The 15,821-nt window shown below is 41.2% G+C and overlaps 1 protein-coding gene across 1 annotated transcript in view; it reads right to left on the minus strand.

Moving 5' to 3' along the window:
- The window catches only part of LOC100756006 (collagen alpha-4(IV) chain), a 94,320-nt gene that overhangs the window by 38,263 nt on the left and 40,236 nt on the right, over positions 1 to 15,821 (minus strand). Inside the window, exons 18-27 of the mRNA XM_035439257.1 lie at positions 15,077 to 15,181; positions 11,951 to 12,115; positions 8,982 to 9,071; positions 7,315 to 7,478; positions 6,652 to 6,724; positions 5,566 to 5,672; positions 4,856 to 5,039; positions 3,484 to 3,552; positions 2,228 to 2,335; positions 635 to 853 (exon numbers count right to left, since the gene is read on the minus strand). Of these exons, the coding sequence (XP_035295148.1) occupies positions 635 to 853; positions 2,228 to 2,335; positions 3,484 to 3,552; positions 4,856 to 5,039; positions 5,566 to 5,672; positions 6,652 to 6,724; positions 7,315 to 7,478; positions 8,982 to 9,071; positions 11,951 to 12,115; positions 15,077 to 15,181 (1,284 nt within the window). The remainder of the gene's footprint in view (positions 1 to 634; positions 854 to 2,227; positions 2,336 to 3,483; positions 3,553 to 4,855; positions 5,040 to 5,565; positions 5,673 to 6,651; positions 6,725 to 7,314; positions 7,479 to 8,981; positions 9,072 to 11,950; positions 12,116 to 15,076; positions 15,182 to 15,821) is intronic.

Here is a 15,821-nt window from a genome sequence, read left to right on the forward strand (position 1 = left end):
ATATGGATTTTCATATCATAGAGACAGCTCCAACTGAGTGTGTAAACCATGCCTTGCTAAGGGAGCTGCCTGATATGCTTATGAATGACAAGCAGGTTACCTAGGCAAGCAAGAGATCATAGGCTTTCTTCAATCTATCATCCTCCACCTCTGCCACAGATTTACACCCAGATATATACGATATACCCAATGAATGCTGCATGAATTCACATTTGGTGGGAGGTATTATCAGTTAGCCTATCAAATTTCTATTGGACTCCCTTGGAGCCTGCTAAACCCCAAGCCTCACTATCAAGGCCCTGAGTGGCTAGACCTCACACAGTCTGGCTAACTGCTTCAGTTTGGCACTAGCAGTGACAAGTTACTCAACCCTTGCTGTTGGTGGCTTTTAGAGAAAACACATAACCTGGATAGAGCTGAGTGAACTAAGCCACTGTGGCCCTGCATTTGCAAGTAAGCAGTAAAGGGCACCGGAAACAGTGGGTGCAGGTTTATCTGATGTGACCAGTGCCTATTTGTAATCATGAAATGTACATGGACTTGCTGCCCCAAGTACTATAGAATAAACATTCTTTCTGGATCAGGCCAAAGCTGAGCAGACATCCTGAACAAAGACAAAGCAAAGACTTCATACCTTCAGCCCCTGGGCATCCTGGGTAACCTTTGTGTCCTTTCATGCCTGGAGCTCCTGGAAGACCCCTTTCTCCAGGGGGTCCTGGGTCACCAAATGCAGGGTCTCCTGGGATTCCTCTCTGACCATCCATTCCAGGAGACCCAGGTGGACCCGGGGGTCCTATAGGGGAGGTCCCCTTTTCACCTCCAATTCCTGGATCTCCCATGTCACCACGAAAACCTATTTGACAACAATAACAAAACTGCTGTTATATGTCTGAACAGGACCAATAATATAAGGACAATACTTTGGCTGAAAACCATGGGCATGCTTCAGAGGTACTTAACAGGTAACATTTCTATGACTTTAGAGAATCAATAGGTAATATTCTTTTGCCAGTCTGTAAGTGACACCAACTGCCATTTATTGTTGCTGTTTTGTCTTTTAAGACAGAATCTTTATCAAGTAACTGATGGAAGCAGATGAAGAGATTTTCATCCAAACACCAGGCCAAGCTACAGAAGTCCAGTCGAAGAGAGGGAGGAGGGATTATATAAGGGTGTGTGTGTGTCAAGATCATGATGGAAACCCACAAGTCCTGAACTTGTGGGAGCTCATAGACTCCAGACTGACAGCTGGGGTGACCACATGGGACCAAACTAGACCCTCTGCATGTAGGCCACAGTGTTGTAGCCTGGTCTGTTTGGGGGATCCCTGGCAGTGGAACCAGGATCTATCCCTAGTGCATGAGCTGCCTTTATGAAGCCCAATCCATATGGTGGGATACCTTGCTGAGCCTTGATGCGGAGGTGTGGGGGGGGATTGGTCCTGCCTCAAGTGAATGTGCCAGGCTTTTGTTGACTCCCTATGGGAGGCCTTACCCTTTCTGAGGAGTGGATGGGGGTAGGCTGGAGGGAGATGGGGGTAGGGGGAACTGTAGTTGGTATATAAAATGAATAAAAAATACATTAAAAGTTAAATTTATTTGTTTATTTGTGGAGGCAGGCAGGTGCACACATGGAGGTCAGAGGACAACTTATGAGAATTCCAGGGATAGAACTCTAGTCATCAGACTTGGGGGCAAGCAAATTTTACTGACTGAAACATCCTGCCATCCCCCTTAAAATTTTTTTAACATTTATTTGTTCATATTTTTGAGACAGGGTCTCGCTCTATAGCCGAAGCTGCCCTGGACTATTGTACATATCTCAGGATGGCCTAAAACTCAAGGTGATTCTCCTGCCTCCACATCTGGAGTGCTGGGATTACAGGTGAGTGCCCCTATGACAGCCTCCTAGCCACTTTCCTCCTCTGGCAGCCCCTGCTCTGGATTGAGTGGATTCAAGCACACAGTGAACGTGTGACTGCCAGCAGCTGAGGTTCCCTCTGGAAGCAGTCTCAGCTGCACAGAATTCTGTTCATCTACAAGATGTCACAGCACATCTGAGATCTATCTCACCCCTCCCCCCCCCCAAGAACCGCTCCTCCAATATGTCCAGATCTCCTCCGGTATCTCCACATCTTCTGTCATCCCCTTAAGGGTGCTCATCTTAAGGAATATATAAAAATTCCTGGTGCAAATGCTCCCAAAGTGGAGAGAAAGCCTTCACTCACCAGGTGGACCTGGAACTCCAGGCCTTCCTGGTCTGCCCTGTTGGCCTTTCTGCCCTTCTGGACATCTCACACCTGGAGCACCAGGGGGGCCTGGAAACCCCTTCAGACCTAAGCAAGAAAAAAAATAAAGCAAAGATTCAATTGCACAGAAACAAACTAGATAGGAACAACAAAAAAGGGATTTTGGAATGTCTGGGTTAATTATCTTCTGGAGTATGTCAATTTTATGGACATAAAACTGTTATCCATCATAGTTTACACAAACATTCTGTAGCCATTGTTCCAGGTAAGTGTTTCAGGGTATTTTCTCACAACCTGTACTATGAGGAATTCCCCCTGAGAGCTTTTCATGCATGCACCACCATTCACATAAATTTTTGTGTCTTTCATGGAAGACCTGGAACACAAAACCATGGGCCTAGCCTGTTCTTTAGAAGGACAAGGTGGTGACCAGAGCCCACCCTGCTGACAAAGTACAAAAGGAGCTCTAAATTATACAAAGCATAGATAGAGTACCTACTACTATAAATAATCAAGATTCTACCTTAAGTCTCCAATTTCCTCCTGTTAGCACAGCTAACATAACTTCTGAATTGTGAGGTTTGGAGGAGGTACAACCACATGGGTCTATAGCATGGGAATAACAGGCGTTATTCTTGTTATTCAGTTCTATCCTTGTGTAGGACAAGAAAGGCCATGTTTACTAACAATCCTGGTACCGACAGTTTAAAGTTAAAATCAACTTTAAAGACATAAACATGGATTTGTGGTTTGATTCAGCTAAACACAAGGGATTGACTCCAATAGGATAGCTGCATGGACCTGTATTCAGGGAGGTTGCTACAGGAGCACTTTCAGGCTCTGTCTAGTCAGAATCTGTCCCCCTTGGAAGATACAGTCTCCAGGTAGGTGGCATTTCCCACTCCTGGACATAGGGAGAGATAAAAGATATAGCTTTCAAATTCTCAAGAGCAGACATGTTAACTGACAGGTGATCAAGCCAAGGTAAATCGTGTTGTGCAGAGTCTAGAAAAGCCCATAGGAAGAACTCAAACCCGGGGGTGGGGGGAGGCGCAGGAACTATTGACTGTAACATTTCTCCTGGTCTCCTCCTGACCCTCAAGACCTTACACTAATTTCAGAAGTACTCTGGCTGGGAGGACTTGATGCGAGCTTATCTATCGTCTTTGTTCTTTTTCATTTTGTTTCTTTTTCTCTGGAAAGTGTGGAGGACAAGAATGTTGCACTGGCGATACCTGGAGGTCCATCAAAACCTGGAGGGCCTGGATTCCCTGGGTAGGTTACATTATAAAAAACAGTGTCGCCTGGGGAGAAAAAGAAGAGTGACATTCAGATAACCGAGCACCACTGAATGCACTGTGAGTCCCTGTGACAATTCTTTGAAGCTATCCCACACAGTGCATTGGCGTGCCCAGGAAGAGAACTGTCGGGGCATCGTTGGACCAGCTTTCCAGATCTCTCCTTAAACCCACATCTCAGCTGTCAGAGCAGTTACAAGCAGTATGAGAAAAGCACTGAGTCTAAGAAGTATCTGGTCTAATAACCTGGGAGAGTGTAAATTATTAATATCAATGAGAGTTTGTAAGCCCACAGATGCCAGTGGAATGGATAGAAAATGTTGACAGGCCATGAAGAAGCCATGGGACTTGGCACTGAGTTCAGCTAATTTTGCTCTTGGTTTGGACACTGATGAAGAGGTTGTGGTGGTGTTAATGATGGCCACCATCATTAACCAAATCTCACCAAAATGAGATTTCTATGGGGCAGGTTCTTAAGATAGATTGTGTCATTTTTCCAGTGACTCAGCGATGAAGGTACTGTCATCCCCAGCATAATTGGCAAAGAAACTCAAAGCTTGTGCCTCTGAGTCCTCATGTTCTACTAAAACCTAAACTTTTACTTTTATAACAATAACTCATGGTTTGTTACATCATGTGCTTTCAAACTGAAAAGTGCGTGAGACATAAAGAAAAATAATACTACATTTTTCTAAGTCACATACCACAAACTTGCTTCTTATCAAATATAAAGGTAGTTGCTTTTAATATGTTGTCAAAATGAGCCAAAACCAGTATTTTATCCCCAAACTTCACAGTTAACCGTATAGGTAAGGTGTAATACATGTTACAAAAGAAAAAAATATTTTTAAATAAACCATAACCTTGGAAGTAATTTTTTGAAGTTCATATAGCTGTCAAATATGTTTAAAATGTCATCATTTTTCCTCTCCCTAAAATGCTTACAAGTGTGTTTTCATGGACAATAAATTTTTAAATGAACTACTAGTGTGTCTTTTATTCAAATATATCATGTTATCTCAAAAAAGTCTAAAAATCTATGCTTTGAATCCATATGAGTGACTTAAATACAGTGGGACTCTGTTGATAGGGAGAAATTAAAAAAAAGCAGTTTAGATGTGACAACAAATATAGCAACAAGGAGAGTAGCATTTGGGGGACTTGTTCTAAATATTGGTTATACAATAGTTGCCATACAACCTGCAAGATGTCCACAGCACCTGGATGGAATCCATTTAGCCAGCCTGCCCAACAAAAATTCCCTTTATGATTTCAATTAATAAACTATCATACAAATACTCAAAGTTACCTTTCTGCCCCTTCATGCCATCAAAGCCCCTCATGCCTGGACGCCCCGGCTCTCCTGGTTGGCCTCTCTCTCCTGGTGGGCCTGGAAATCCCAGTCCTGGAGGCCCCACAGGTCCTGCTTTCCCTGGAGGACCTGGCAGTCCGGGAAGCCCTCTCTCTCCTGGGATCGCATCCTTGTGGTCACCCTGGAAATGTTAGGTCACACACCTCTTATTGATCTTCCAAAGCCTATAAACTCAAAGAAGTTTGCATGTTTAAAAGCCCAGATTTCAAAAGACAGTAGCTCTGAAGTAAGTGTGACTTAAAAGAATCGATTTAGATTTTCCTGATATTTTATATTCATACTTTGCATATTTACATACATATATGTGATATGGATGTATATGATGTGCCTCAAATACAGAAATTGTGTTATACCTTAGGTACAGAATAAGAACTTGTATGCAGAACCATTAACAGCAGATATAACATATAAACAAGTGATGTGGCAGGTCCACACACAAATGAGAAACTCAAGTAAGGTTTTTGTATGAAATTGACTTCTTACGTCTTTATGAGAAGATACCCAGATAGGCTCCATCATCCCCCATGTCTTTGGGTAAAAATACAATGAATGTTTATTCCTATTGCATGTGAGTCTGACCTATAGTTGCCTGCTTTGCTTGTATGAACATATCAGAAAATGAAATTCTACAGCAGAACTGCACATACTTGGGGTCCAGGATCCCCTCTCTCTCCAGCTCGTCCATCCTGACCATCTTGTCCATGTGGCCCGGGAAATCCTGGTGGCCCACCATGTCCTCTTTCTCCTTTTTGCCCTGGGAAAAGGAGGCAAAAGACCTGTAAGTTCTCATACATGGGGAGTGAAAAAGAAGAAAGGAAAGGACTCAGATTAAGTGTAATGGAGTTTCACTCTGGGAGGATTGGTCAAATTCCCTGAGTGACTCAGTTGCCCAAAGTCACCCAAACCATTATAAAAACAAAGGGAAGAGTGGCAGTTACAAAACTACTGGCTCTCTTTATTTGGGAAATTTTCCTTTTCCTATTTTAGCAAAGAGGTGATCTGTGGAGGGATGTCATGGGAACTTCCTGCCTTAGTGACAGTGCATGTAACTTTTTATTCCTGGTCTTGGTGGATGGGAGAGTTCACAGTAAGATTATTGCCCCAACTCTACTGTCCTTTCAGAAGTTATTCCTCTACCTACAGTTGACAGAGCATCTCTGATTTCAAGGACTTATGCACGGTATTCCTGGGGCACATAGCCCAGACGAAGACAGGCATGTGGGAACAAATAGACATGAACCACTGAGACATAAAGGATACCAAGAGAGCTTCATGATGCCATGCAAGGCTGTAGATCTGTTTGTTCCAATGTGAACCCTGCTCCTAGATTTTCATGTTCTGTCTAGTAGGACAATAAATTATATGATTTCCCTAAATGACTTCAAGATAGGCATCTGTTACTTGTCATATGAATGCTATTGACTAATAGAGGACACTATAGCACAGTGAGCAAGCAGAGGCAAGTCAAAGGGGAATTTTGCTCCAAACTCAAGTTTATCACAATGAAGATCCGTGTATGTCACTAAAGGGACATTCATGTTCTCAAATAAGAGGCAGGAGATTCGGTACTCAATAACCACACCTTCTATGAAGGGCAGAAGATGCTCTTTGGGCAATCTCAACAATCCTAAATTATATACAATTGATCTGCAGTCACTGGGGAAATCAATGCAAGTGGATGACCATAGATCATTCATAAAGTGTCAGAGGGCTAAGTGATCAGTCATGCTCACCTTTCACTGTTGATGTGACCATGTCACCCTTTGCCCCTTTGTGGCCAGGAGGCCCCAAGGCACCAGGTTTTCCCTTGGTGAAGAAAAAATTAAGAGCAGTGCATTAGGTTAATTCTTATAGGGAAAAGGCCATTGATATTCTTGTCTGTCCTATGCCTTCTTCTCACCTCTAAAGCTCTTGTTTAGAGGTCTTGGCTTAGAACTCTTCATTTTACCCATTTCTCACCTTTCAGGATGGTTCTAGTGTATAAAACCCTAAGTTCTTGGTGCTGAAAGTCTTTGTAAAGTCTGTATCTTAGCAGAAATGTCTCACTGCCCCTTTTATCTTAGCAGTTTACTACAATTAAGGAGTTCAGTGCTTAAGAACACTTGCTGCTTTTGCAGGGAATATACGTTTGGCTAGCAGCACCCACATAGTGGCTCTTAAGACCCTATAAAATTAGAATCATGTCTGGTATATAGTAGACACTTAATAAATGGTAATTAGTTAAATAAACGAATGGATAGATACAAGGAAGTCATTAAGTCATTTAGTCATTACAATGTTTATAGGTTCAAAACACAAAATATATATCACACATTAAGTTAGAAAGGGACACACTAAATTCTCTCTGCGTCTGTCTTGTTTAACTGAAGAGATTATGATCAGGAGGAGTTACTTACTGGTGGCCCCGGAGGTCCTTCAGCACCAGGCTGGCCTGGATCACCCTTCTCTCCAGGCCAGCCAGGAAGCCCTAAGTCTCCTTTACTTCCTTGTCTTCCAGGAAGTCCTGGAGGGCCAGGGGGTCCCATGGGACCATGTGGACAGGTACAGAGTCCCTCATTTCCTAGGCAGAAGTAGAAAGTCAGCTTTGACATAGCTCCTGACAAAATCCCCAGTAAGCTTTTTACCACAAAAGATAGTGTGACCAGAAAAGGAGAAGATCTGCACTGCACAGTTCATCTCACAGAAAACAGAGACTGTGTGACATGTGACTGGAATGCAGTGTGTGACAGGATGGGGTCTGTAGCATGGGCTATGTGGAACGAGACCATGTGGTAAGAGGCTGGCTGCAGCGTGTAGGGGGCTGGAGTCTGTGGCATGGCCTATGCAGGATGAGACAATGTGACTGGGGCTAGAGTCAAGCATGGAGCATGGTAGAGGGGTAGACAGCATTGTCTATGTGGGGTGAGAGCATGTTACACGAGGGCTGAAATGAAGCCCTGGGCATGGGGTGGATGCATCTGTGGCATGGTCTATTGCCAATGGACACGCACACAATTTCCAAATAAATCACCTTTTGTGCCTTAAACTCACCCAAGCCTAACCTAAAATTCTGGTGAATAATGGAAAGTTTTTTTTTTTTTTAAAAAATCTGTTACTGAGGAAACGAAATTAAATAAATTACACAAAATATATAGATAAATTAATTATGGCATGACCCTGAATAATCAAGGAACTACAATGCAGAAGGGATTATTGATTGAGGTGGAACATTACAATTGCTAATTCAATACAAAACATTCCCCAATGATCAGGACTTTCAGTATGAAAAATAAAGCTTGGGAAAGTCAAATTGATTTGTGTTTATACTTTTATCTGTCTGACTCAGTTGTTCAAAAGGCCCTGACAAGTTAGAGTTGGGTGGGGTTAGGACAGAGCCATGGGCTTTAGCCAGTCCAGAAAACAATGTTTAAAATTTCTTTGGAGTTTCTGACATGACTTAAAAAATAGTTGTTACAAATTTTGGCTTGGGATTAGGATAGAATTTCCTAAAATGAACTTATATGTACTTCTGTTGTTTTAGGCTTTGTATTAATGCAAAGCAATGTTCTTAGCATTGATTATAAAATCAAGATATCATCTCACTCTAAAAAAGCATTGAAGATGGTCTATATCCTGCAGCATTAAACATTCATGCAAGATTTAATTCTTTCCATAAATATAAACACCTTTGTCTCATGAGTATGCGAACTTGCTTCTAAATTTAATAAATAGTACTTACATGCGCTGAAGAATTATTTTTAAAAATTCTTGATTACTTGTTATCAGTACAGGTTTGATTTGTATACCTATTATATATACCCATACAGCCCAAGCTGCACAAAACTTCTCAGGTGAAGATGGGTCATGAGTGATAAAGTGTAAGAAGCTCTTGCCTGACAGAAGAACTTGAGTTGTGGTGACTTATTCACACCAGAACACCCACTGGCATGCAGTCCTCATGGGAAGTAACAAAGGTGAAGAATAAACTTGACTGACATGCCAGGTTGCCCCTCTAATAGATACCCTTGCCCGGTCCTCCATCTGTGGCCGTAAGGCACGCATTCCACCTTAGGCGCCCACTTGCCTTTTTCTCCTTTGGCTCCACTTCTTCCTGGGGGACCCATTTTTCCCTTTTCCCCCATTGGTCCAGCGCACCCAGGGTGGCAATATATAACTGTTTGGAGGCAAGAGGATGGCAGACAGATCACATGATTTTAGTTAAAGTCCGGTGGACGGCACCAGTGTGGTTCACTAAGTCTCTTCTTCTGTCTCCTATCTCATGCCATGTTGTATTTCATGATTTCCCATCCTCCTCTTCCTCTCCCTCTCTCTGTCTCCCCCTCCCGTCCCCCTCTCCCCTCATTCTCTCTTTCTCTCTGCACATACAGACCATGCAATTTTCATAACATGTTTCCACTACCATAACCATTGACAAAAACACCCTTAATGCCAGTCCTAGTTTACTGGGCTGTGGAATAAGATAATAGATGACAACAACAAATACCAAAGCAAAATAAATCGCAAACAACAAAAGCTAGAGTCAGAATTATTATCTTTTACCCTTCATCTACGGATTACCAGATTATGAAGAAAACACAAATAATGACTTGCAAAAGGAAAAATTTTGGCACATCTGGTTAAAGATGACAGATAAACTGCAAATGATACACTCTACATTTTGCCAGTGTTCCAGTAGGATAAAAGACAGTAAAACAACAACAATAGAAGGTTAAAAAATCCAGAAGACCTTAACGATACTGAGATAAATCACCAATGGAAATGACAAGGGAAACAAGAAATGAAAAAATTAAAATGAAGATTTCACACCAGAATCTCCCCTGGAGTTTAAGGGGGTAGAATGACAATGAGGCTCAAAACAATGATTTGGTAATGAAATATTTAGATGGGAAGACCCCTCTCAAAAAATGTTTTGCGGAAGATAAAACAGCCCTTCAAAAATGGAGGAAACAAAGTTTCAAGGAAAACAATGTAAAAAAAAAAGACATAATTAAGACAGTAGAGAGGGGGCACTATTTTACACTGGATAAATGAACAACCTGCTGCAAAAAAAAAAAAAAAAAAACCAACCACTGAAAGAGAACAACAGCATAAACTAAACTCATAAATAAAAATATACACAATAATATGGCAGCCAAAAAATCTATAAATTCAGTAAGAGCTGGAAGATGAGGTGGAAGAAAATTTCAAAAAAGCTTCCAAAAATGGAAATAGATTTCAAACATATGACCAGACAGTGTAGATGTTTTCAGTGGTCTCACTGGAGGCTAGAAATGATCCTGAGAAGAAAGATTTCCAGTTCAGTTTTTTTTTATACTCAGCTAAACTATTCAACAGACAACCCAGTTGAGCAAAGGTATTTTCAGATAAGTGTGATCCTCAGCTTTATTCTCTTATCGATAATCTTTCTCTGGAAGCCTAGTGTGTGAGTAAACAATTGGAAAAATATCTAACTAGTGGAAAGTAAAGAGCAAGAGAGATGCAGAGGGAGTAACACTGAATGATCATTCATGTTTACACTGCTCTTTTCACAGTTGCAACAAAACAGAATCAGCCTAGATGTCCATCAACACATAAATGGACCATGAACATATTGTTTATGTATACAATGGAATTTTATTCTATGTTTAAGAACAATGAAATTATTAAACTGTCAGTAAAATGGGTAGAAATAGAAAATGTAATACTGAGGCAACCCAGACTAAGAAGAACACATGTGGACCCTAGATTTCAAAGGTTAAATATGTGTATTTAAGTGGGAGAAAGTGAGGAGAGGATCCAAGAGAATAGAAAGAGGTTATAAGAGAGGGAAAGAGGCCTATACTGAAGGCATGGGAGGGCACTGGAGCATATGAGATGTGGAAAAGGGAGGGAGATCATTGCAGGAGGAAGGGCTCAGCAGAGAAGGAGGAAGAGGGAAAGGACAACAAAGAGATCAATCACATATGAACATGTACATTTTTCTTATCATTATTTCTAGGAATCAAACCTGGGTCCTCTGGAAGAGCAGTCAGTGTTCTTAACCAATGAGTAATCTCTCTGGCCCAATCAATATTTCTACAATAGTGTGTTTAAATGGTATTAGATACTAAAAAGATTTTAAAACATAACTGTGAAAGAAAAACTCCAAGAATCTCAGCAATAAATCAAAAGTGCACCCTTACTAATTTGAATAAAGTAAAAAAAAGCTCTAGGAAACATTTGTCTGGAGGTAATACTTTATGCTATTTAATGAGTTAACAGTGTCATAATGACAGATAAAAACTCGGGGAGGATTGAGGTTAATTTTAAATAGCTACATTGAAAGTCAATCAAACATGGACACACACACATTCACAAAAGACAATTTACCAACTGTTTCTGTAAATAGTAAATGTATCATTACAGACTGAGCTGGTATATAGCACTTATAAAACATTCCATGGAAATCAAATATTTCTATAAACCCAGTTATGACTATATCACTTTCAGTAGTCAATGGGGATGGAAAATGTGTACATATAGAATGGGATGTGGTGAACTATGGTTAATTCTGTAAGAAGTCAAAAGCCAATGAACAAAGTAAAAACTTCAGTAATAGAAATACAAGTGTGCTGGATGACAGTACAGAGACAAATACTAAAAGATCCAGCTATGTGTATGGAAACAGCTGTCTCTGAGGAGGAAGGAACAGAAAAAGACAAAGCCTGGCATTGCTTTTCTGCATAGCAGGCTCTGTAGAATAGCTCAATTTTTAAACCAAGCTCACATATAAGTCCAATAAAAATAAAAACCATGTTGATGAAACAAAAATCTATCAAATTATGAAATGCTATCTTTCACACTTAAACTCACAACTAATAAATTGCACATATTTTAATTGATAGCTCAATGTCATTTTCCATATTTATAAAAATAGTTTACTATTACCAATTTGACTTAGGAACTGTTATACAAGTTTTTAGGTATTTAGAAAACTGTACTACTTTCTGAATGAACGTGTAAATAATGAACTTTTGCGTAAGAGCTAATAAAGATAGATGAGGAATATTTTACCATCTGATCCAGGGGGTCCCTGTGGTCCTGGTGCTCCAGGCAGGCCAGGTGGTCCTGGATTCCCTGGTTTTCCTGGGGTACAGTCAAGTCTTCTAGAAACACCAGCTTCCCCTGGAAATCCTGGGGGACCAGGAATCCCTGATGGTCCAGGAGGTCCCACCGTGTCTGCAAGAAATATTAAGAATAGAAATTACACGTGTTCTCAAGAATAATGCTTCTACAGAAACCACAGATCAGCACATTTAAAGGGAAATGGCTAGAGCTGGAGACCTCACTCACAAGTGGACTCTAACAGCCCAACTCATAGAAGGAAGAGTAGAGTGGCCATTGTTGGGGAGAAGGAGTATGGAGAAATTGATCAAGAGGACAAAGTTTTTTTGGGGGGATGAATAAATTCTGGAGGTCCAATGTACAGTATGAAGAGGGCAGTTGACAAGACACAATTTATACTTGAAGTTGCTAAGAGGAAAGAGTTAAATAAAAATTCTTATTCAGGCACACATGCACACAAACCAATTCTGATGATGCAGGCATGGCTGGTGTGATATTCCACTAGACAGTGGTGAGCACCTTGCTGTGTGCAGAACATCGAGTTGTATGCTTCACATGGACACAATTTTAGGTCAATGGAAAGTTTTGGTTAAGAGCACTTGCTGCTCTTCCAGGGACCACAGTTCAGTTTCCAGCACCCGTATCAGGTGACTCACAAATACCCCCAACTCCAGATCCAGGTATCCAACATCCTCTTCTGGCCTCTGAGAACATCAGTACTCCATGGCATGCACACTCACACATTCCCATGAAAATAAATAAATAAAAACCACGTGAAACTTGACAATCCCATATGCCAAAATGCATCACTGTCATTGAAAGGAAGAGCTACAAGTGGAGGCATACAGATCTGGGTGATTGCGTTTTCTTACTTCTCCACATTAAGTTTATTGGCACAGACTACTTCACCTATTTGAAAGTATTGTATTCTTCAATCTTTCCATCCCATTAACTCACAGAATTAATTCAAACAAACCTATTGGCACATCTAGTGGATAAAATATGTGCTCTCAATCATGTATGCAGGAGATATCTTTACATTTTTCTTCTTGGCACGCATGCACAAATAATGACTGTGTGTGTGATTAATGTTTTCATCTGCTGGATTACAGGGATCTCTTCATTGTGTATGCCTATTTCATAGCCGGCACAGATGGAATCCATAGTAGTAGTAAGAGCTCATAGATTGAACTCAGGTCCCCATGGTTGTGTGGGAAGCAATTACTGAGTGAGCCATCTTCCCAGAACAGGAATAACTATTTTTGGTTTGTTTTATTTTGTTTTTGAGACAGGATTTCTCTGTATTGCTTTGTAGCCTGTCCTGGCACTCACTCTGTAGACCAGGCTGGCCTTGAACTCATAGAGATCCACCTGCCTCTGCCTCCCGAGTGCTGGGATTAAAGGTGTGTGCCACCAATGCCTGGCTAGGATTAACTATTTTTAAAAGAAATTTAGAGCCTTCCTTTGTATTTGAATATGTTGCTCCCACTGGGTTTTTATTTCAATCCACTGGAGGTATGATTTCATTATAAACAAGCCCCAAAGGAGAAAGCTAAAGCCAGAGTCCAATGGTTTCTGACCAAGAGAGTATTCTTTCTTATTTATATAATCCTGGGTCAATTAAACTCATACTGCAGCCTCCAAAGACTGACTGCACCACAAAAATCTTGTTGACATTGCTGGTGTCAGGAGAAAGAAGCTGGGCTTGGGGAGAAGTGAACAGGAACTTGGCAGTCAGTGGCTGAGTAGCTCACCAAACTTCCTCAGTAAGTACAAAGAGACACAGGCTGGGCAAAATATTTACTCAAGATTTTTTTTTCCTGCTAGGTTTCATCTGTTCTCCTGGGTTCACAGATTACAAATAGGCTTCCAACTCCTAGTCCCTATCTTACTGGAATATTGAGCAGCAGAGCTCCCAGAGGGGCCCTTGGTCCTATGGCAGCAAGACTCTTCCCTAGGCTTCTGTCAAAGGTCATGTGGGCTGCCATTTCCTCAATTCTCTTTTTCTTTGGGGTGGGGCAGGAGGAGCCCTTCACTTTAAGTAAAAGGTTTTTTAAATCATTATGTTTATTTGTACATCTCACATAGACTACTGAGACCTGGGTAGATGGATGGGGTCTTATGAGTACATGTGAGCTGGAAGAATCTACCAGAATGGTAGTACAACTCAGTAAATACTTTAGCTCTGGCAGAAGTTTCAAATCTTCTCTGCAAGTGGAAATCTGATGGAAGGCCTGTCACACAAATATACTCCTCCAACAGCTCTGGTTGGCTGAGAAAAAATATATAATGTATATCATATATTATATGATATATATGATATATAATATATGATATAGCATTATATAAATGTGTGTGTGTGTGTGTGTGTGTGTGTGTGTGTGTGTGTGTGTGTGTGTGTGTGTGTGTGTAAAGGAACCTATATCACTCCCCCTGATTGACTTGAATTTGGGGACACTAGAAACCCAGGGCTGTTGCTATAATACAGTGTTTACAATTCTAGGCCTGTCTTTCTTAAATACTCTTTTTTTTCAGATTTTTTTATTTGAATTAGAAACAAGATTGTTTTACATGACAATCCTAGCTCCCTTCTCCCTCCTGTCCGCCCCTACCCCCCCCAACTAAAACCCTACCTATCACATATCCTTTCTACTCCCCCTGGATGGTGAGGCCTTCCATAGGGTGTTATCAGAGTCTATCATACCCTTTGGGATAGGGCCTAGGCCTACCCCTGTGTGTCTTGGCTCAGGGAGTATTCCTCTATGTGGAATGGGATCTCAAAGTCCACACCTATGCTAGGGATAAGTACTGAACTACTACAGGAGGTCCTGTAGATTTCCAAGATTTCCTCAATGAAATCCATGTTCCTGGGGTCTGGATCAGTCCCATGCTGGTATCCCAGCTATCAGTCTGGGGAGCAAGAGTCCCCCATGTTCAGGTCAGTTGTTTCTGTGGGTTTCAGCAATTAAATACTCTTAAGGCAACTTCCACATCAGCCAGAATTAAGGATGTATGGAATTAAACTGGTATGGATATGATATAGGAAATCCACTGTACCATACGGTAGATTAATACCTGCACAAGTTTCCCCTGGGAGTCCTGGGGGCCCAGGAGGACCTGGTAGTCCAATGTCTCCAATTTCTCCATGGCGGCCAGGGGGTCCTGGGTCCCCTGGAGGACCTGACAAAGGCAACAATAGATGTAATAAGACAAATATTCATACATGTCTTGAAACTCAGGAGTCTGTGAGGCTTGGTAACATGTAAGTAGGACATTTTGCAGTTTCTTGACACATTTTAAATGGGATATATCAAGCTGAGTCTTTTCCAGCTGTCTCTCCTCTGCAGATACATAAGACTTGAGCAGAGTTCTCTGACTGATTTAGGCTTCTCCTTTCACAGGCATCTTGTAGATGTTAGTCAAATAACCTCACACATTTTTTTCAACAGTTAAAGAAAAACTATTTTCTTAAAGTTTAAATAATAAAAAACCCACCACATATTTACATTCTGAAATAAAATTTGATGTCTTATGCCAATGGGACATGAACCAGGGTGCAAAGTTTTCCCTGCACATTGAACATCACATAGTCACAGTAACTGTTATGACTTGAAGCTGGAATGTCCCTCATGACTTTGACCATTCCAGTGCCAGTTGGTGCCACTGGTTTTGGAGGTTATATAGAGTCTTGAAGAGGTGAGGTCAAGATGGTGGAAGTAAGGCAATAGGGAAGTGTTAGTATTTAGGCATGTGTACTGGCCTGCCTTTGGAGTTCTAACAGGATACACCCTTAGCTGCTGCCACTAAGACCACCACCTGT

This window comes from Cricetulus griseus, chromosome 2 (assembly GCF_003668045.3).
Source record: "Cricetulus griseus strain 17A/GY chromosome 2, alternate assembly CriGri-PICRH-1.0, whole genome shotgun sequence".
Classification (NCBI taxonomy): Eukaryota; Metazoa; Chordata; class Mammalia; order Rodentia; family Cricetidae; genus Cricetulus; species Cricetulus griseus.